The 19,183-nt window shown below is 56.2% G+C and overlaps 2 protein-coding genes across 10 annotated transcripts; one reads left to right on the top strand and one right to left on the bottom strand.

Annotated features, from left to right (window-relative positions):
- Positions 1 to 12: 12 nt before the first annotated feature.
- IPO4 (importin 4) lies at positions 13 to 8,859 on the top strand. 4 transcript variants are annotated; one of them, XM_001168091.8, is made up of 30 exons: positions 13 to 360; positions 441 to 527; positions 656 to 735; positions 822 to 863; positions 1,283 to 1,412; positions 1,500 to 1,679; positions 1,929 to 1,994; positions 2,100 to 2,201; positions 2,288 to 2,371; positions 2,628 to 2,792; positions 2,897 to 2,950; positions 3,108 to 3,217; positions 3,511 to 3,619; positions 3,766 to 3,895; positions 4,098 to 4,211; positions 4,315 to 4,428; positions 4,660 to 4,780; positions 4,969 to 5,080; positions 5,180 to 5,295; positions 5,410 to 5,487; positions 5,564 to 5,621; positions 5,722 to 5,827; positions 5,908 to 6,101; positions 6,236 to 6,286; positions 6,675 to 6,800; positions 6,915 to 7,123; positions 7,235 to 7,367; positions 7,461 to 7,565; positions 8,320 to 8,389; positions 8,506 to 8,859. In XM_001168091.8, exons 1-30 carry the CDS (start codon positions 292 to 294, stop codon positions 8,634 to 8,636), a joined length of 3,246 nt encoding a protein of 1,081 aa, XP_001168091.4. In that variant the 5' UTR covers positions 13 to 291; the 3' UTR covers positions 8,637 to 8,859. The 4 variants fall into 4 exon arrangements, with proteins under 4 accessions (XP_001168091.4, XP_054522409.2, XP_009425846.4 ...); XM_009427571.5 differs by having other exon boundaries at positions 167 to 360; positions 2,628 to 2,804; XM_054666434.2 differs by lacking the exon at positions 6,236 to 6,286 and having other exon boundaries at positions 158 to 360.
- On the bottom strand, positions 8,824 to 17,460 carry REC8 (REC8 meiotic recombination protein). Of its 6 annotated transcripts, none has more exons than XM_024348585.3 (20): positions 16,702 to 17,370; positions 16,459 to 16,600; positions 16,286 to 16,354; positions 16,026 to 16,168; positions 15,869 to 15,941; positions 15,656 to 15,776; positions 13,466 to 13,547; positions 12,181 to 12,260; positions 11,860 to 11,941; positions 11,695 to 11,725; positions 11,537 to 11,613; positions 11,320 to 11,369; positions 10,856 to 10,987; positions 10,406 to 10,472; positions 10,162 to 10,301; positions 9,945 to 9,993; positions 9,615 to 9,681; positions 9,352 to 9,483; positions 9,172 to 9,212; positions 8,824 to 9,068 (listed from the first exon to the last, which is right to left on the bottom strand). In XM_024348585.3, the coding sequence occupies exons 2-20, from the start codon at positions 16,512 to 16,514 to the stop codon at positions 8,983 to 8,985; spliced, it is 1,578 nt and encodes a 525-aa protein (XP_024204353.1). In that variant the 5' UTR covers positions 16,515 to 16,600; positions 16,702 to 17,370; the 3' UTR covers positions 8,824 to 8,982.
- Between the last annotated feature and the right edge of the window lie 1,723 nt (positions 17,461 to 19,183).

The following is a 19,183-nucleotide window of genomic DNA, read 5'->3' as shown; positions in this document are numbered from 1 at the left end:
ATAAAGCCTAGCTGGCCACTGAATGCCCGAAGCTCGAGTTCTCCAACCCAGCTTGGGAACTCCCGGCGTGGGGAACCTACATTGCCAGAGTCGGGTTTCCGCGATTCAGCCGGTGCTCAGCCTAACGGAAGTGGAGGAGCCGGACCTCTTTGTGGGAAGCGAATTGAATCACGCTGGCAACCCGCGGGACGTGCAGCAACGCCCTTTCCTCCGGAAGTGGGTGTCAGAACCTCCACGTGCTGTCCCTCCCCCTCCCCTTTTCGGCCCAGTAGCGGCGGCTCAGCTGCTGCCATGGAGCCAGCCGGGCTAGAGCGGCTCCTACGGGAGCTGCTGCTACCGGACACCGAGCGCATCCGTCGGGTACGGAGCAGGCGTAACCGGGCCAGGGCGAGCGGGAGGTTGCGGGAAAGGCCCGACTCTCACCCCTAGCTTCCCCCCAGGCCACGGAACAGCTCCAGATCGTTCTTCGGGCCCCCGCCGCTTTGCCGGCTCTCTGCGACCTGCTAGCCTCGGCGGCCGACCCCCAGGTGAGACCCCTGACTCTCCCCTCCGAGCTTCCCACTGTACGCCACCGGTCAGGCCCCAATATTCGCCCACTGCGGTCCGCTCAGCACCTTCCTGCCCGGACCCCCACGTGCTTGCTTCCTCGTCCTAGATCCGCCAGTTTGCGGCCGTGCTGACCCGCAGACGACTGAACACCCGCTGGCGACGGCTGGCGGCGGAGCAACGGGAGAGGTGGGCTGGGCCTGGGGTGGGGCGGGGCCAGGCGGAGACTTTTCTTGGGCAGGCTGGGTACCAAACACCTGCCACCTGTGTTCCAGCCTCAAGTCCCTGATCCTGACGGCCCTGCAGAGAGAAACAGAGTAAGTACCTACCCCCTTCTCTCGGGATCTTGACGACTTTGTCTAGGTTTCTGCCTTCCTTTTCAGCTCCAGGCTGGGACTTGTGGGGCAGGGACTTCAGTTCTAGACGCAAGGTGGAGTGAGGATTTTAAGGCTGTTTTGAAGACTAAAGTTCTTGAGGAAGGGTGATGATGATCTGCCAAACCCAAGTCAGAAGAATAAGACTGAAATTCAGGCTAAGTTAGACTGAACTTACCAGATTACATGCCCGCAGTGCTGCTGGGCTCCCTCTGAGCTGCTGTCTCATGTGTCCCAACTTGGCAAAGACCCTGTGCCCACACCTCCTGAAAGTTTCTCTCTTGGCTGCCCCATTGAGCCTGGCCACTGTGTGCAGAGGAAGGTATTGAAGGGTGATTGGAGGAGATCTCTCCTGTTTGCAGGCACTGTGTGAGCCTCAGCCTGGCCCAGCTCTCAGCCACCATTTTTCGAAAGGAAGGCCTGGAGGCCTGGCCACAGCTTTTGCAGCTGCTTCAGCACAGTACCCACAGCCCCCACAGCCCAGAGAGAGAGGTACCATCACATGGTTGGCAGGAGGGAGGGCCTGAGAGGCTGGATAGACCTTGTAAGCTTGCTCTCCCATCCTCTATTCTTGGACAGATGGGGCTTTTGCTGCTAAGTGTGGTGGTGACCTCCCGGCCCGAGGCCTTCCAACCCCACCACCGGGAGCTTCTTCGGCTTCTGAATGAGACTCTTGGTGAGGTGGGCTCTCCTGGGCTGCTCTTCTACTCCCTGCGCACTCTGACCACCATGGCTCCCTACCTCAGCACTGAAGATGTGGTGAGATGTGGGCCCTCGTTATCTTTGACTCCCTTTCCTCATGCCTTCATGTCGTCACCCGTAAAAGTTACAAAGCTGCTTTGGATTCTTTACCTGCCTGTGGCCCTTCCTGACAATTGAGAGGGGATGCTGTAGGTGGGCCTGGCTGTTATGCCTGGGCTCCTCCTCGCAATTCAGGCTGTGAGGAAGCTGCCAGCTGCTGGGGTGTGAGATTGGGCTGCATCATGTTCTCTGTGATGTGTCCCTCAGCTTCTCGCTCGGATGTTGGTGCCCAAGCTGATCATGGCCGTGCAGACTCTGATCCCCATAGATGAGGTGAGGACAGGTGGGCAGGAGCTCTGTTGGAAGGAGAGTGCAGAAGTGTCCAGTTTGGCCCACTGAAGAAGAGCATGGTAACCTTGTGCCTTGTTTGTCTGTCAGGCAAAGGCCTGTGAGGCCCTTGAGGCTTTGGATGAACTGTTGGAGTCAGAGGTGCCGGTCATCACCCCCTACCTCTCTGAAGTCCTCACATTCTGCCTGGAGGTGAGCCTGGAGTGGACATGGCCCCTGCTACATGCTCTGCCGGGACTTTCCTTCCCTGTCGCTGATTTTTATTATTCTGTGGACAGGTGGCTAGAAATGTGGCCCTGGGCAATGCGGTACGCGTACGTATTCTCTGCTGCCTCGCTTTCTTGGTCAAAGTCAAGAGCAAGGTAAGTGAGTGCCCATTGACACACATCACCCCACCCCCATCTCCACCCTTAGTCTCACTCCTGGGGCTTTCGGTCCGTCTCAGGGTATCTAAAGTACTGTGGGGGTTCAAGCCTTGGCCTGGCCTCACCCCAGCTCCTGCCTGGGAGGTTGGGAATTTTCTGTCGGACCCCTTATGGCCTGGAAGACTGGAATTTTTAATGTGAGCCCATCCTGGGAGCAGATTCTTAGGGACACTGTTCCACCTTCTCTGTCAAGGCCTTACTGAAGAATCGTCTCCTGCCACCCTTGCTGCACACCCTTTTCCCCATTATGGCTGCTGAGCCCCCACCAGGCCAGTTGGATCCCGAGGACCAGGATTCAGAAGAGGAAGAGTTGGAGATTGAGCTGATGGGGGAGACTCCCAAGCATTTCGCTGTACAAGTGAGATGTGGGGTAGGACAGAGGGGGAAGGTGTTAGGTGGCTGTGGGACGTTGGGGAGGCAGAGATGGAGTCAAGCAAAGTAAGTCTCCCCATCCCATCTCAGGTTGTGGACATGCTGGCACTACACCTGCCCCCCGAGAAGCTCTGTCCCCAGCTGGTAAGTGTGGCTCTGTCCTTCTGGTGTCCCTACCTCCAAGTGTGCCTAGTCCCCTGAGGCCAACGACGTTTAGACCCTGGGAGGTGTGAAGGCCTATTGCCACAGGAATGGGCAGGCTCTTGCTGGGGTTTCAGAAGCGTGCCACATGCTTCCCTAGATGCCCATGTTGGAAGAGGCTTTGCGGAGCGAGAGCCCATACCAGCGCAAAGCTGGACTCCTGGTGCTGGCCGTGCTGTCTGATGGAGCTGGAAACCACATCAGGCAGAGGTATCTATTCCCCTGTCCCAGGGTGAGGGTTGCCCACAGGGAGGACCGTGGCTGTCCTGGTTTACGCTTGTTGTTCAAGCTTATTTATCAACAGCGTTTCCCCCCATTATCAAAAGTGTCCTGGCTTGGAAGATAAATGACATGGCTTACCAGCTATAGGGACCAGGGGCTGCTGCTCACCCTCTGGTGACAGGAAAAGCCTTGGTTTTTCCAGGGAAAATGAAGAGAACAGGTCAGCCTAGGGCTCTCAGGTGTAGCTTCTCAGCCTATGTCCTCTTGTTTGCCCCATCCAGACTGCTGCCCCCACTGCTGCAGATTGTGTGCAAGGGCCTGGAGGACCCCTCGCAAGTTGTACGCAATGCTGCGCTGTTTGCCCTGGGCCAGTTCTCAGAAAACCTACAGGTGAACCAGGCTGAATGTGGGAGCCACCACTTGAATGTCCCCTTCCCCTCACCTTTCATCTCTTCAAGCATCCCTGCTGCCATCAGCACTCTTGTGTGTGCCCTGCAGGTGAACCTGACTCAGGCCCTGCTTGCTCCCTCCCCCAGCCCCATATCAGCAGCTATTCAAGGGAGGTGATGCCACTGCTCCTCGCCTACTTGAAGTCGGTGCCTCTTGGACACACACACCACCTAGCCAAGGCCTGCTATGCCCTGGAGAATTTTGTGGAGAACCTAGGTAGTGATGGCAGTGGGGAGCTTGGGGAAGGGGGATGAGGTGGCGGCTTTGGCTGAATGTACAGGATGTGCATCTCCCTGCATTGCTGCCTATGGTAGGGGAAAGGGTGTGATGGTGCCACAAAGAGGTTTCCGCCTGGAGGGAGGTGGGCGTGCAGGTAGCAGACCTGGGTTGGTTGGTAGAGGAGCATCCTTTCCCACAGGGCCCAAAGTGCAGCCCTACCTTCCGGAGCTTATGGAATGCATGCTGCAGCTTCTGAGGAACCCCAGCAGTCCCCGGGCCAAGGAGCTGGCTGTGAGCGCCCTGGGAGCCACTGGTGAGGAGAGAGGCAGGAGGCAGGGATGTGGGGTTCACCCAAAGGCCCTGTGGCTGGTGGTCCCTGCCCTCTCCAGCTCTGATTCTGTCCTTCCATCCTGCAGCTACGGCTGCCCAGGCCTCGCTGCTGCCCTACTTCCCTGCCATCATGGAGCACCTGCGGGAATTCCTGTTAACAGGCCGTGAGGACCTTCAGCCTGTGCAGATCCAGAGCCTGGGTGAGTGAGAGGTTCCCAGGTGGGGCTCCCAGTGCCAGCAAAGGGCTGGTGCTCACCTGGTGTTGACAGATTGCCCCCACAGGAGCACGGATGTCTTCCTTCTCATCAAAGGGGTGTTCTTCATGCTGTACCAAGGGGTGGGGCGGGATTTCTGAATCCCTCCCAGCCACCACCTTTGGTCCCGTAGCCCACCTCCACCTCCTGGTGGTAATGGAGCCCTTGCCCCCACAGAGACACTGGGGGTGCTGGCACGAGCAGTGGGGGAGCCCATGAGGCCGCTGGCTGAGGAATGCTGCCAGCTGGGTCTGGGCCTCTGCGACCAGGTAGACGACCCTGACTTGCGGCGCTGCACGTGAGTGACCCCTCACCCTGCCTCTGCCCTTGTCCCCTCCCCTCCTGTCTTCCCACTGGACCCACTGGAATCCTCACCCCAGACTCCAGTCATCTGGTTTGGACCATAGCCAGGTGTTCCCGGGCTCCCCCATCCTGCCTGGTGGTAGCAGGCAGGACCTTACAGCTTCTTCTGCCTGCTTTGACCAGGTACAGCCTATTTGCAGCCTTATCGGGTCTGATGGGTGAGGGCCTGGCGCCCCACTTGGAACAGATCACCACGCTCATGCTGCTGTCACTGCGTTCCACCGAGGGCATTGTGGTGAGCAAAGGGTGGGTGGGCTGGGCCAGGCCCGCCCTGCAATGGGATTTATCTCCTGGGCCCAGCTGAGCCAAAGTCCTTGCCGTGCCTCCACTCCAGCCTCAGTATGACGGGAGCAGCTCCTTCCTTCTGTTTGACGATGAGAGTGATGGGGAAGAAGAGGAGGAGCTCATGGATGAGGATGTGGAAGAAGAGGATGACTCAGAGATCTCAGGGTGCGGAGGCTGCTCTTCTGATCAGGAATCTAGACTTTGGTTTTAGACAAGGGCCTAGTGCTGGATCTGCTCCTCTTGGTGCCTGATCACCACTGCCTCCCCTTCTTACTCTAGGTACAGCGTGGAGAATGCCTTCTTCGATGAGAAGGAAGACACCTGTGCTGCCGTGGGGGAGATCTCTGTGAACACCAGGTGAGCATTCGCCCTTCCCTGGCACTGAAAACCCTGCCTGGGGGCCCCTTACACACGGCTGTGTCTCTCTCTGTAGTGTGGCCTTCCTTCCATACATGGAAAGTGTCTTTGAAGAAGTATTTAAACTGCTGGAGGTGAGCGGGCCGGCGGGTGGAGTGGGTGGGGTTCTCAGTCTGGGGGCCCTGTGTTCACGGTGCACATAGCAGACATATCCCGCCCCTCCTCATCCTGCAGTGCCCTCACCTGAATGTGCGGAAGGCAGCCCATGAGGCTCTGGGTCAGTTTTGCTGTGCACTGCACAAGGCCTGTCAAAGCTGCCCCTCGGAACCCAACACTGCTGGTGAGGAGAGGCTGGGCCAGGCTGGGGGTTCTTGGGGAGGGGCAGGGCCTGACTGGTGCTTCAGCCAATAATGTCCCCAGCTTTGCAGGCTGCCCTGGCCCGAGTGGTGCCATCCTACATGCAGGCAGTGAACAGGGAGCGGGAACGCCAGGTGGTGATGGCCGTGCTGGAGGCCCTGACAGGGGTGCTCCGCAGCTGTGGGACCCTCACACTGAAGCCCCCTGGGCGCCTCGCTGAGCTCTGTGGCGTGCTCAAGGCTGTGCTGCAGAGGAAGGTGAGCAGGGCAGGTGGGCTTCGGGAAGGAGAGGTGCCGGGCCTCGGTTGGGGACTGGCTACAAGTCCACCCCCCTACCCCCATGAAAAGAGAAGGGGCGTGAAAGCTCCGCTAAGTTGAGCTACTTCTTGTAGACAGCCTGTCAGGATACTGACGAGGAGGAGGAAGAGGAAGATGATGATCAGGTGAGAGCCAGGGATAAAAACTGGGACCAGGCGGTCCAGGCAGTCTCCACAGGGACAGGGGTGGACAGTGTATTTGGGCTTGGCCTGGGGCAGCCAGGGCCACTAAAAGAGACTGGTAATGGCCAGAGGGATACAACCCTGATCCCACTAAGCCAGTGGGAGTTCAGGGAAGGAGAGCAGTGTGGACTGGGGTGTGCTTGGAGTGATAGGTAGGAGCAGAAGAGCCAGGGGAAGAAGCTGGGTCATGGAAACACCCAGCTTGAGAGGGGCCAGCCCTATCAACCAAGGGCAGCTCCAGGGACCCCTGCAGCTGGTGGCAGAGCGTGGGAAGGAGGTGTACAGTCACTGAGCTGGCCCTGGTGCTCCAGCCCCTGACCTGGCTCCACAGGCTGAATACGACACCATGTTGCTGGAGCACGCTGGAGAGGCCATCCCTGCCCTGGCAGCCGCGGCTGGGGGAGACTCCTTTGCCCCATTCTTTGCTGGTTTCCTGCCATTATTGGTGTGCAAGACAGTGAGTGTCCATCTTCTGGCTTCAAGCCCTAGTCCCCTCATGCACCCGGTGCCCACCACAGCCTTTATTCTTGGCCCAGGCTGATCTGTACTCCTTCCTGTTCTCCCCCATCAGAAACAGGGCTGCACAGTGGCAGAGAAGTCCTTTGCAGTGGGGACCTTGGCAGAGACTATTCAGGGCCTGGGTGCTGCCTCAGCCCAGTTTGTGTCTCGGCTGCTCCCTGTGCTGTTGAGCACCGCCCGAGAGGCAGACCCCGAGGTGCGAAGCAATGCCATCTTTGGGATGGGCGTGCTGGCAGAGCATGGGGGCCACCCTGCCCAGGAGTATCCTTGGCTCACAGGACGGGAGGGACTGGAGGTTGGGGGAGTGTCCCCAGGGCTTGCAGGTGGGCAAGGTCTACCTGAGCGGGTGGCCATTCCTTGACTGTGGAACAGACACTTCCCCAAGCTGCTGGGGCTCCTTTTTCCCCTCCTGGCGCGGGAGCGACATGATCGTGTCCGTGACAACATCTGTGGGGCACTTGCCCGCCTGTTGATGGCCAGTCCCACCAGGAAACCAGAGCCCCAGGTGAGGGAGGGAGACATCAGGCAGGGCTTGGAAGCTGAGGAGGGAGGGTGGTGGAGGGCAGGGCAGGTTGGCCTGAGACATTTGTGTGCCCAGGTGCTGGCTGCCCTACTGCATGCCCTGCCACTGAAGGAGGACTTGGAGGAGTGGGTCACCATTGGGCGCCTCTTCAGCTTCCTGTACCAGAGCAGCCCTGACCAGGTAACCTTGCTGCTGGCAGCCCTCAGAGGGGAACGTGCCACTCCACTCAGTGATAGGCACTGTCTGCTGATGAGGCTCGGGAGCTCCAGGCTGTCAGTTGCACCTGATGCAAGGTGACAGTTTCAGCTGTTCTTTTGGTACTCCCTGCACCATTTCTTATTTGTCTGCAAGGATTGGCAGCCAGTCCTGTGATGGGACAGGAGGGACTTCCTTTCTCCACGTAGCATTTTTCCTGAGGAAGCTCCATTTCTACCCTTTGGTCTGAGCCAGAAGTTGCAGTTTTCCTAGGCTGGTTTCCTAAACCGGGGCCCTTTCAAACTGTGCTCTGTGGAGCCCAGGGTACCTCTGGGCCACCACACCATACATTTCAATCAGATCAGCTCTGCTCTCTGAAGAGATTTTGCCTGTACCAAGTAGCTAGGTTTGGAGTCATGTCAGAGTGTTTGTGTCACCCTTGTCTTATACCTTTAGAGACTGTTGTGTAGGTGGAGCTCCTGAGTGTCTGGGTTTCTTTAGGTCTTGAGGCTATGACTTTAATCATTTTGTCCCACATCCCCCATTCCCTCCAAAAAAAATCATTAGCACCAAGTTTCATTGGTTCTTCTCATGTTCATAGTTGTCTTGGATGCCTGTGAATCAGTACCAGGTGCAACCACCCCCCTGATAAGAGACTCTGCCACTCCTTGGTCCTGACCACCCTCCTAGACCTGGGGTCTGGGGCTGCTGCCCTGAGTCAGCCACTCTTTCCTCACAGGTTATAGATGTGGCTCCCGAGCTTCTGCGTATCTGCAGCCTCATTCTGGCTGACAACAAGATCCCACCAGGTGAGGGTAGGAGTCATAGGCAGGGGCTCGCGGGAGGCTGGGAGTAGCAGGGCTCAGAGGGCCTGGGGCAGCGAGGCTTTAGGAGCCCCGACCTTTCTCCCTCCCTCTCCACCCAGACACCAAGGCCGCACTGTTGCTGCTCCTGACGTTCCTGGCCAAACAGCACACCGACAGCTTTCAAGCAGCTCTGGGCTCACTGCCTGTTGACAAGGCTCAGGAGCTCCAGGCTGTACTGGGCCTCTCCTAGACTGCAGGCTGCAGCCAGTCCAGAGAGAATAGAGCCTGCCCAGGCCTTAAGACCACCTCTCAGCCCAGTTCAGTTCTGCCTTACCAAAGATTCTGAGACTCATACCCATTTGGAGCCAGCCCCACTTGCTGCCTTACAGGGCTGTCCCTGAGGCTGGATCTGTTACAAATGAGTCATGACATCATACTGTAATAAAAGCAGCTTGTTTTCTGCTTGAACAATAGCTCTGAGAGCAAGAAGGCTGGAAATGCACATTCAGAAATGAGGTAAGCAGGACCCAGTGAGGCACGACGTGGTTTACTAGAAGTGGCCGGTTTTCTGGCAGCTTTGTAAATGGACTCTAACCTCAGTGGAATCTGGGCCCCGGCTGGATCAGGAGGCGACCATATGGCTTTTCTTGTTTCACGTGAAGAATCTGTTGCGCTGAGAGCACTGGTCAAGAGGGGAGGAGAGGGCAGGTCGGGGGAGTCCCTGTACGGGCCTCTGGTCTCTGTGTCCCTGCCCCACATACACACACACACATGCATACACTCACCCAGGAGCAGGTAGAAGACCCGGGCAGCCATCCTGCGGGGGCTGAGAGGTGACACCAGGCTGCTGAAGTCAGGCTCCCTGTTAGCCTGCAGCTCCAGTGCCACTGCCCTATAGAGATCAAGAACCATTAGCAGAGGCTTCAGCCCGGGTCCACCCCATCAAGGTGCCACCTCCCTGGTACCTGTGCACTGCTTCCAGTGAGAGCAGCTCGAGCTCTGGGGGCAGCACCAAAGGCATCTCCATGGGCACCTCAGGGAGTTCAGGCACCACGGGCAATGCAGGAGCTTCTGGCGCCTCCACCTCAGCCCAGGCCCTAGGAGGACATGAGAGAGTAGGGAAGGTGGCAGCTGTGACAGTGACAAGGGGCATACCCATCCCAGCAGCTGTTTCCACCACCTGGCCAAGGGCTGTGGGCCCTGGCTCCCACGGAGCCTGGCCGCTTACCACCGTTCTTCTGGTGGGATGAGGCTGATGCGGGACTTCTCCTCTTCAGCTGCCTCTAGGGAGATCTCTGTTGGGGGAGGAAAGGCGCTAGTGGGTGTCTGCTTGGGTGGCAGTTAGGGCCTTGTGGCCACCTGGTGTAAGCAGATGGCAGAGCCGTGTGGTGACTTGTTAAAAGCACATAGGTGGGAGAGCTGAGGAGGACCAGTCCGTGCTTCCTTATGTCACACACACACACCTTCACTCATAAAACAGCTTCAGCAGTTGGGATACTAGTTTCCTGGGACAGTGGTTAGGGTGTGGTCCCACTGCGCCTCTTCTCTAGGTGCTTACCTAAAGACACCATAAGGGGAACACTGGGCTCCAGGGCCTCCCTCGGGACCTGGGGATGGGAGAAGTAGAACTAAGACCCCAAGCATCTGGGACTTGGGCCTCAGAAGGCACAAGGCCAGTGAGCCTGTGCTGTTGGCTCTCATAGCAGGAGAGGGCAGCCAGCTGGTCAGGCAGACCCTGGCACTGGGGCGATGCAGTAAACAGGTGGTGCAGTTACCTCAATCTCACTTGGAACTTCAATCTTTCTCCTTTCCTCCTCAGCGGCTGCCTCCTCAGGCAGCTCTCGCCTGAGGGCTTTTGGGGGTGGCTGGGCACAATGGGTCCAGAGACCCAGTAGTTCAGGGGGTAGCCAGCCAGCTGTGGACAAGAGGGTAGTAGGCACAGGGTTTGAGGCGTAAGGAGCACCAGGAATGAGGAATTGGTTTTGAGGATACTTCGTGCCCAACCCCCGCCATTCTTACAGAGAGTTGGGGTTCTGAACAACTCCACAGGGCCTCTGATGGTCCTCTCGGGAGGCTGCACCATGGGCTGTGTGGTGGGGGAAGGTCAGAAGCCCCATTATAAAGCAGCCACTCCTCAGGGCCCCTTTGCCTCTTTGCAATGCACTGTTCTGGGGCTTCTGGACTTCCCCAGCTTTTGCGCTCATGACCCTGCCTGCCCTGCTCATTGCTAAAAGAAGGACTTTTTAACCTGGTGCCCATGGGTATGACAGGTGGGTCACTAAAGGAGCATGAAGAGTTGTATATGTGCAAACCCACATCGCCTGCATTTTCTGGAGAATGGAGGAGATTTTTCATCAAGTTCCCAATCCTCCCCCCACCCACCTGAGGAGTTTGGAAGGCTCAGCCTGCATGTGCCCCTGGTCATCCCTGCCTCCCTCCCTTCCCCGGCAAAGCCTGGGCTGCACTCACACATTCCCAGCAGTGGGCTCTGGTTTGCAGTTGTTCCTGGAATTTCTCCGGGGAGATCTGAGTCTCCTTGTCCCAGAACAGTAACCGGCGACGACGGCGGCGGCGAGGAGGTGGGGGGACTGGGGGCCTCCTCTGTTGAGTCGGGAGGGCAGGTAGGGGCAAGGCTGCCCATTACTCCTTTTCCTGTCATTCTGGTGGACTGCTAACAGGACCCCACACCCGCCCCTAGAGGAACCTGGAGAGGGCTTGTGCGGGGTCTCCATGCACTTGAGCAGCTCATACCTTGCATAAGGGTACCCATCTGGGAAGCGTAGGCCAGATACGATGGGGTGTAGAAAGGGGCATCTTTTATCATCTGCACTAAGGACCCCTGTAAGCTAGCAGTGGCCCTGGGCTTGGGGAGGCAGTCCTTGTGGGGGAGGGCAAAGAGGAGGAGGAGGAGGATTAGAAGGGAGGCTACTCACCTCTGGGCTGGGTGGGGCTGGCAGACGCAGCTCCTCCGGGGGGGTCACCTCTGCAACAACACCCAAGGGGCTCTGTCCCATAAGCCCCTTACCCCTTGCAGATGCCAGGGCAAGAAACTGCAGGGTCCTCCCTCTAGCAAGTTGGGATATAAAGCCCTTGTCTGCAGCAGTATCCAGGTACTCCCAGAAAAGCCCCTGGGGCATGGTGAGCACTCACCCATGAGTAGGGCCCCAGGTTCCCAGCCTGTCGGCCTCAGCTCCTCAGGACCCAGTGCCTCTGCTATTCCTTCCACCCTGAGGGGAAATGGGCAAGAGAAATGAGGAGACCCTTCCCAGCACTGACACCCTACCTGGTCTAGGAGTTCTTGCCCTTACTCTGCAGGAGCTGGAGGTGGGAGCCGCGGGACTGTGGAGAGAGAATCAGAGTTCAGAGGACAGAAAAAGAGAAATGGGAGCATTCATTGCCCAGTCCCAGAATGCCCACGCCAGGGGTCTGACTATCCAGCTCCAGGCAGGCCCTACGCTGCCGGAGACACCTACTTTCTAACAAGATAGCTTCTTCTTCCTCTGCGATCAGCAGCTCCAGTTCTCGGCGGCTGACCTCTGGGAGCTCCCGTTCACCCTGTCCAGAGAGGAAGAGCAAGGGGAGGGGATTCAATAATATTTCTGAAAAAGGCAAGTGGATCCAGGAGAGTGGATCCCAGAGGCATGCCACAGGGCCAGGTTCAAGGAAGCCACTGGGTGCTCAAGTGCCAGGGACAGAGAATAGGGAAATGGAGACAGAAAAGGCAGGACTCTGGGGACAGAGAGAAGTACATGCAAGGGGGCTGGACCTCAGGCCCTGTGTGCAGGGGAACTCACCTCAATCTCCAGCATCCGTATGGGCTCTGCCTCCAGGATCGTGATGGCCTCAGGTGGCAGCACAGTGACTGGAATCCTCTCTGGAGGGACAGGAGAGTCACTAGCCTCTCTGCTTCTTTCCAAATTCCCACAGCCATGCAGTTAAGGAAAAGCATGGACTCTGAAGTCAAGGTAACCTGGATTCTAATCAGACCCAGGCTAATCTCTGGCATCCTGACCCTGGGTACACTGCTTAACCACTGTGAGCCTCACTTTCCTCATCAGTAAAGTGGGGAGGCTGGGCGAGGTGGCTCACACCTGTAATCCCAACACTTTGGATCGCTTGAGCCCAGGAGTTTGAGGCCAGCCTGGGCAACATAGCGAGACCCTGTCTCTACAAAAAATTTAAAAACTAGCCAGGTGTGGTGGCTTATCCCTGTGGTCCCAGCTACTCTGGAGGCTGAGGTGGGAGGATTGCTTGAGCCCTGGGGGTCAAGGCTGCAGTGACCTATGATCATCATACCACTGCACTCCAGCCTGGGAAAAAAAGAAAAAAAAAAAAAAGCTGAGTGTGGTGGCTCACGCCTGTAATCCCAGCACTTTGGGAGGCTGAGGTGGGTGGATCAACTGAGGTCAGAAGTTTGAGACCAGCCTGGCCAACATGGCAAAAACCCATCTCTACTAAAAATACGAAAATTAGCTGGGCGTGGTGGTGCATGCCTGTAATCCCAGCTACTAGGAAGGAGAATTGCTTGAATCTGGGAGGCGGAGGTTGCAGTGAGCCTAAAGTGCACCACTGTACTCCAGCCTGGGCTAGAGAGTGATACCCCATCTCTCAAAAAAAAAAAAAAAGGATAAGAAATCTGACCTCAGAGGACTCTTGTGAGGTACTGATGAGGTTACACACATAAAATGCCCCTCACCAGGCACGGTGGCTCACACCTGTAATCCTAGCACTTTGGGAGGCCGAGGCGGGCGGATCACCTGAGGTCAGGAGTTTGAGACCAGCCTGGCCAACATGGCGAAACCCCATCTCTACTAAAAATACAAAAATTCGCCGGGCATGGTTGTGCACATCTGTAATCCCAGCTACTAGGGAGGCTGAGGCGGGACAATTGCTTGCAGTGAGCCGAGATCGTGCCACTGCACTGTAGCCTGGGCAACAGAGTGAGACTCTGCCTCAAAAAAAAAAAAAAAAAAAAAAAGGGCCCCTCACAAGGCCTGGCTCTTAAGCTCAAAAATGGCATTTCTACAGCTCTTGGGCCTGCCTATGCCTCTCACCAGAAAGAAGGTTCTCTCTGCTGACCTGGCTCCCTGGGCTCTGTAGGGACTTCAGGAGGGATCTCTTCAACTCTCTCTGGGATTGCAGCCTCTAAGAGGTGTCGAATCTTTGGAGAGGGATTGGAAACAAAAGATAGGGTTCAGCTTCAGCCCCCTGCTTTCCCACTTTTCACAGCCTTCTTCAACAATGCACGGTAATCTCCTTTTATGCCTAATTCTTGTTGCATTGACATCAGCTTGCAGTAAACTCACCCGCCATCTGGCCTTCTTTCCTCAGTTCCTGTTCTCACCTCCCTCCCCAACCCGCACCCCAGTTATCTAGCCCTCATCGATTTGTGCAAGAAGGCCGGGCTCGGTGGCTTACGTCTGTAATCCCAGCACTTTGGGAGGCTGAGGTGGGTGGATCACTTGATGTCAGGAGTTCGAGACCAGCCTGGCCAACATCGTGAAACCCCATTTCTACTAAAAATACAAAAATTAGCCGGGCCTGTAATTCCAGCTACTTGAGAGGCAGAGACAGGAGAATTGCTTGAACCTGGGAAGCAGAGATTGCAGTGATCTGAGATTGAGCCACTGCACTCCAGCCTGGTGACAGAGCAAGACTCCATCTCAAAAAAAAAAAAAAAAAAAAATTTGTGCAAGCAGCAGTGCATCGTTATCCTTAGCAAGTGTTGCGGTTGACAGAGGTGAACAGAAAAGATTCTTGATCTTAAGGAAGTCTAGTGGGAAGACAAGGTTGTATGTAACCCCACAAGAGTCAAGGCAAAGGGTAAAACAAGGCCCTAGCAAAGTGCTGAGTTCCCAAACTGCATTTGGTTCCGGCTAAGACTGGGATAAATATTTCATAGAGAAGGGCAGCATTTGAGCCAGGTCTGTAAGAATATGTAGAACCCGACTTGTAGAGGATGAGGGATGACCATTATGGGCTAGGGAAACAGTACAAGCAAAGATGTGAATGTGGCATCATTGAGGCATAAGGGCCAAACTAGTGTTTAGGAGCCACAGATGCCCAGAGGACTGAGAGAGAAGTCTGGGGATGACTAGTTCTAAACTGGGGTATGTGCCGGCCACGGTGGTTCACACCTGTAATCCCAGCACTTTGGGAGGCCAAGGCGGGTGGAGTGCCTGAGATCAGGAGTTCAAGACCAGCCTGACCAACATGATGAAACTCCATCTCTACTAAAGATACAAAAATTAGCCGGGCATGGTGGCAGGCATCTGTAATCCCAGCTATTCGGGAGGCCGAGGCAGGAGAATCCCTTGACCAGAGGAAGCGGAGGTTGAAGTGAGCCAAGATCATGCCACTGCACTCCAGCCTGGGTGACAGAGACTCCATCTCAAAAAATAATAATAATAGGCCAGCGCGATGGCTCACGCCTGTAATCCTAGCACTTTGGAAAGCCAGGGTGGGTGGATCACCTGAGGTCTGGAGTTCGAGACCAGCCTGGCCAATATGGCGAAACCCTAAAAAAATTGGGCCGGGCTCTGTGGCTCATGTCTGTAATCCCAGCACTTCAGGAGGAGGAGACGGGCGGATCATGAGGTCAGGGGTTCGAAACCAGCCTGGCCAGCATGGTGAAACCCTGTCTCAACTAAAAATACAAAATCAGTTGGGCATGATGGCAAATGCCTGTAGTCCCAGCTACTCGGGAGGCTGAGGCAGGAGAATCGCTTGAACCGGGGAGGCAGAGGTTGCAGTAAGCTGAGATCGTGCCACTGCACTCCAGCCTGGGCCACAGAGCAAGATCCTGTCTCAAAAATAACAATAATAATAGTAATAAAATAAAAAAAGAAATGGGGCATGGAGAGCCCCAAATGCTAGTAATCTGTTTGCAGCAGGAGCCACTGTTCAAATGGGGAACCAAGGAAGGGGGTGACATTAAGCTGTAGGAGTATTGGGAATAGATGGAGGAGGACAGGGGTAAGAAAGCCCAGTGCAGAGAGATGAGAGCCTGGATTAGGGCCTCGGCAGTGAAAACAGTGTGGAGACAAGTGGGGACAAGAGCTGCCTCCAGTGGGGAAACCGTCTGATCAGATTGGCCCTGAGTACAGGGGGCTTCGCCTGGATGGGTCCACCTTGGCAGTCCCCCTGCACCATCTCCTGTGGGAGAGAGCTGTGGTAAGCTTCCTTCCCCAACCCCAATGTCAGAGTGACACAGGGACAGCACTCCCCTTCTGCATTGCCAATTCACGAGTCTCGGGGAATGAGCCCTACCTGAGGGATATCGAAAGGACTAGGAAGTCTGGGATCCACAGACATCATCCCAAAAAAGGGATCTGGAGCGTCTTCTAGGGTCTCCATTATGGCCAGGTGGTTAGGAAGCAGCAGGCTGGGTCTGGGAGAGAATGTAGGCCGTGAAGGACTGAGGCTGAGCTAGGCTGAGGCCAAGCTAGCAGGTGTTCCATCAAAGGCCCAGGGCACACTCACAGCTCAGTCTCCATATCTATTCGGATCTGCAGCTGGGCACGGTGGAGGCGCTCCAAGATGTGCTGGATGTCCTCTGTGGGCAGGGAGGACGAGGTAGACAGCCAGCTTAGCAGACAGCTGCTCAGCCCGCCCCACCTTTGAGGGTTCCCAGCCTTACCCACGAGGTACTGGCATTGTTGAGAATAGACGCGGATCACACCGATCTGAAGTTGGGCTGAGAGATAGAGGGAGAAGCGGGGCCGCGGCAGGCCGGGCTGCGGAGGTTGCACTCGTACCAGCACGTAATTGAGGATTTCCTCGCTGGGGAACAATGCGCCCTGATTACCGCTGCGTCCAGGAGTGGGCCCACAGTCTTGGCCACCCCATCCCCTAACTCACCCCCCGCACCAGGCCCTCCTTCCCTTTTCTGGGCCTTACCAGGTCTTCACCACATTCACCCTCAGGTATTCGCGCTTCACCAACCGGCTGCCGCGAGTCGCCGCCAGCCTGAAGTGGGTGGGGAAGGTGGGAGAATGGGGATGGAGGGGGAGCTGTCAGGCTGGGATCCCGGGCAGCGTCCGCCATCGCGCGCCAACGGGCCCCGCCCTTACCAGATGGTGGCAAAGCAGCCGGTGTGGCGCTGAAGCACGTTGGGATAGTAGAACATTGTCCCTCTGGTCTTTCACCCTCGATTCCACCAGATCCCCGTTCGGATCTGAGTCGGAATTCTTTAGGGCACAGAATTCCCAACACCTTGGAGAGAAGTCAGGATTTGGACTTCTCTGGTGGCAAGGTGGGTGCACCTAGAAAGTCAAGTTAATGAGGCAACGAACAATGGGCAGATACACAATTACCAGGATAACTGCGACGCAGGAGATGGGCGCCCCTCTCTGTGGACCCTCAGTGGATCCGCACGCCACGTGATGCGTCAAACTTGAGACTTCTGGGTTGGGTTCCAGGTTGGAGATGCAGAGCTCCGAGGGGACGTCCGGGCCGGAATCCAGAGCAGGTCCCGAGGGAGCACGGTGTCCTCCACAGCAGGCCTCGGTCCTCGAGCGCTGGGAGCGATGTCAGGCCCCTGGGCCTTGCACTGGCTTGGGCGGCCGCGGTGTGGCCCCGGGCCGCCTACTGCAGGACTAGATCGCACCGCGGGAAGCGAGCGCTTCGGAGCACCGCACCTCGCTCCTCATTAGATGGCGGCTTTTGCCCTGACAGCCAATGGGGAACGGGGGTCGGGTCGGGAACGCCAAGTATCCTGGCAACAGGGTCTCCCGAGGCAGCCAGCAAACCAATCATAAGGATTCTGCGCGCCGCTGGGGTCCATTGTGAGGTGTTCCGACCAATGGGCTCCGGTTCTCGCCTCTAGTAACAGGCGCCCCTTCCTTGACCAATGAGCGCATCCCCGTCGCTCCCCCCCGCCGCTCCCCCGCCGCAAGCCTGGCAACAAGGGCGCCTCAATTGGTAGGGGAGGTCGGGTCACCTCGGGGGCAACTGTGCTGGGCCTCTTCCGGGTGCCAAGATGTACCTTGCACGGCGCCTGACCTGAGGTTAGACCCCGCCCTTCCCCCAATCCACAAACTCCGACTTTGTTTCTAACTAGGGCGCGTCGTGTGCTGCAGAGGAAGAAAGATGTGAGATGAGGCCGGGCGCAGTGGCTCACGCCTGTAATCCTAGCACTTTGGGAGGCCGAGGCGGGCGGATCATGAGGTTAGGAGTTCGAGTCCAGCCTGACCAACATGGTGAAACCCCGTCTCTACTAAAAATGCAAAAGTTAGCTGGGCGTGGTGGCACGCGCCTGTAATCCCAGCTACTCAGGAGGCTGAGGCAGGAGAATGCTTGAACCTGGGAGGCGGAGGTTGCAGTGAGCCGAGATCGTGCAGCTCCACTCCAGCCTGGGCAAGGGAGCAAGACTCCGTCTCAAAAAAAAAAAAAAATGCTGTGAGATGATGGCCTTGGAGCCACCACAGGTCAATGAGGAAGAAGTCAATTTTTTTTTTTTTTTTTTTTTTTTTTTTTTTTTTTGAGATGGAGGCTCTCACTGTTGCCCAGGCTGGAATGCAGTGGCGCTATCTCGGCAATCTCGGCTCACTGCATCCTCTGCCCCCCATCCCCTCAGGTTCAAGCGATTCTCGTGTCTCGGCCTCCTGAGTAGCTGGGATTACAGGCACCCTCCATCACACCCAACTAATTTTTGCATTTTTAGAAGACACGGGATTTCACTATGTTGGCCAGGCTGGTTTCTTTTCTTTTTGAGATGGAGTTTCACTCTGTCACCCAGGCTGGAGTGCAGTGGCGCAGTCTCAGCTCATTGCAGCCTCCGCCTCCCCGGTGCAAGGGATTCTCCTGCCTCAGGCTCCCGAGTAGCTGGGATTACAGGCGCCCACCACCACACCTGGCTAAATTTTGTATTTTTTAGTAGAGACAGGGGTTTCACCATGTTGGCCAGGCTGGTCTCGAACTCCTGACCTCAGGTGATCCGCCGGCCTTGGCCTCCCAAAGTGCTGGGATTACAGGAGTGAGCCACCGCCCCCAGCTGAAGAAGTCAATCTTACACGAAACTCCGAAAGGACTTACTGGGGTCACTTCCTAAATCTGAACAACTTAGGTTATGGGCACGCCACGTGTGATCCTTTCCCAGCTGTCAGTGTTCTCCCGGCTGAAATAGACTTTAGCATTTTTGGATGCAGCACAACTTCCTAGCCTGGAAAAGCCATATTCTCAAACAATTATTTGTGTAAATTTAAGAGGTACAGTTGTAATAACAAATAACCCTTGTCCCTATGCCTTCTACCTTTGCACAGCCATTTCTTTGGCCTAGAATGCCCTTCTCTGCCTTGACTCCAGGGCATGCTTCTTCCTGAGACTTATATCTTACTGCAGCTGAGCTGACCCTATCTTCTTACAGTCCCCTTCAATTTGGGAGCTTTTTTTTTTTTTTTTTTTCTGAGATGGAATTTTGCTCGTCGCCCAGGCTGGAGTGCAATGGACCATCTTGACTCAGTGCAACCTCCGCCTCCTGGGTTCAAGCAATTCTCCTACCTAAGCCTCCTGAGTAGCTGGGACTACAGGCGTGTGCCACTATGCCTGGCTAATTTTTTTGTATTTTTAGTAGAGACAGGGTTTCACCATGTTGGCCAGGCTGGTCTCAAACTCCTGACCTCAGGTGACACCCGCCTCGGCCTCTCAAATTACATGCCTATAGTCACAGCTACTCAGAAGGCTGAGACAGGAGGATCGATTGAGCCGAAGGTCGAGGCTGCAGTGAGCCATGATTGCACTGCTGTGCTCCAGCATGGGCGATTCTGTCAAAAAAAAAAAAAGAAAGAAAAAAAGAAA

The sequence above is a fragment of the Pan troglodytes genome, chromosome 15 (genome assembly GCF_028858775.2).
Source record: "Pan troglodytes isolate AG18354 chromosome 15, NHGRI_mPanTro3-v2.0_pri, whole genome shotgun sequence".
NCBI lineage: Eukaryota > Metazoa > Chordata > Mammalia > Primates > Hominidae > Pan > Pan troglodytes.
Note: the sequence above shows the minus strand (reverse complement) of the source record. Positions and strands in the feature narration are given on the sequence as shown.

Excerpts from the sequence above, each read along its gene's own strand:
- REC8 (XM_016925816.3), bottom strand. The coding sequence starts at position 16,514 with ATGTTCTACTATCCCAACGTGCTTCAGCGCCACACCGGCTGCTTTGCC. Across the intron at positions 9,484-9,614 it reads ATCCCACCAGAAGAACGGTG|GGCCTGGGCTGAGGTGGAGG; the intron begins GTAAGCGGCCAG and ends ATGTCCTCCTAG. Across the intron at positions 9,279-9,351 it reads TCACTGGAAGCAGTGCACAG|GGCAGTGGCACTGGAGCTGC; the intron begins GTACCAGGGAGG and ends TGATCTCTATAG.
- IPO4 (XM_009427571.5), top strand. The coding sequence starts at position 292 with ATGGAGCCAGCCGGGCTAGAGCGGCTCCTACGGGAGCTGCTGCTACCG. Across the intron at positions 3,620-3,765 it reads AGTTCTCAGAAAACCTACAG|CCCCATATCAGCAGCTATTC; the intron begins GTGAACCAGGCT and ends TCCCTCCCCCAG. Across the intron at positions 5,296-5,409 it reads GATGACTCAGAGATCTCAGG|GTACAGCGTGGAGAATGCCT; the intron begins GTGCGGAGGCTG and ends TTCTTACTCTAG.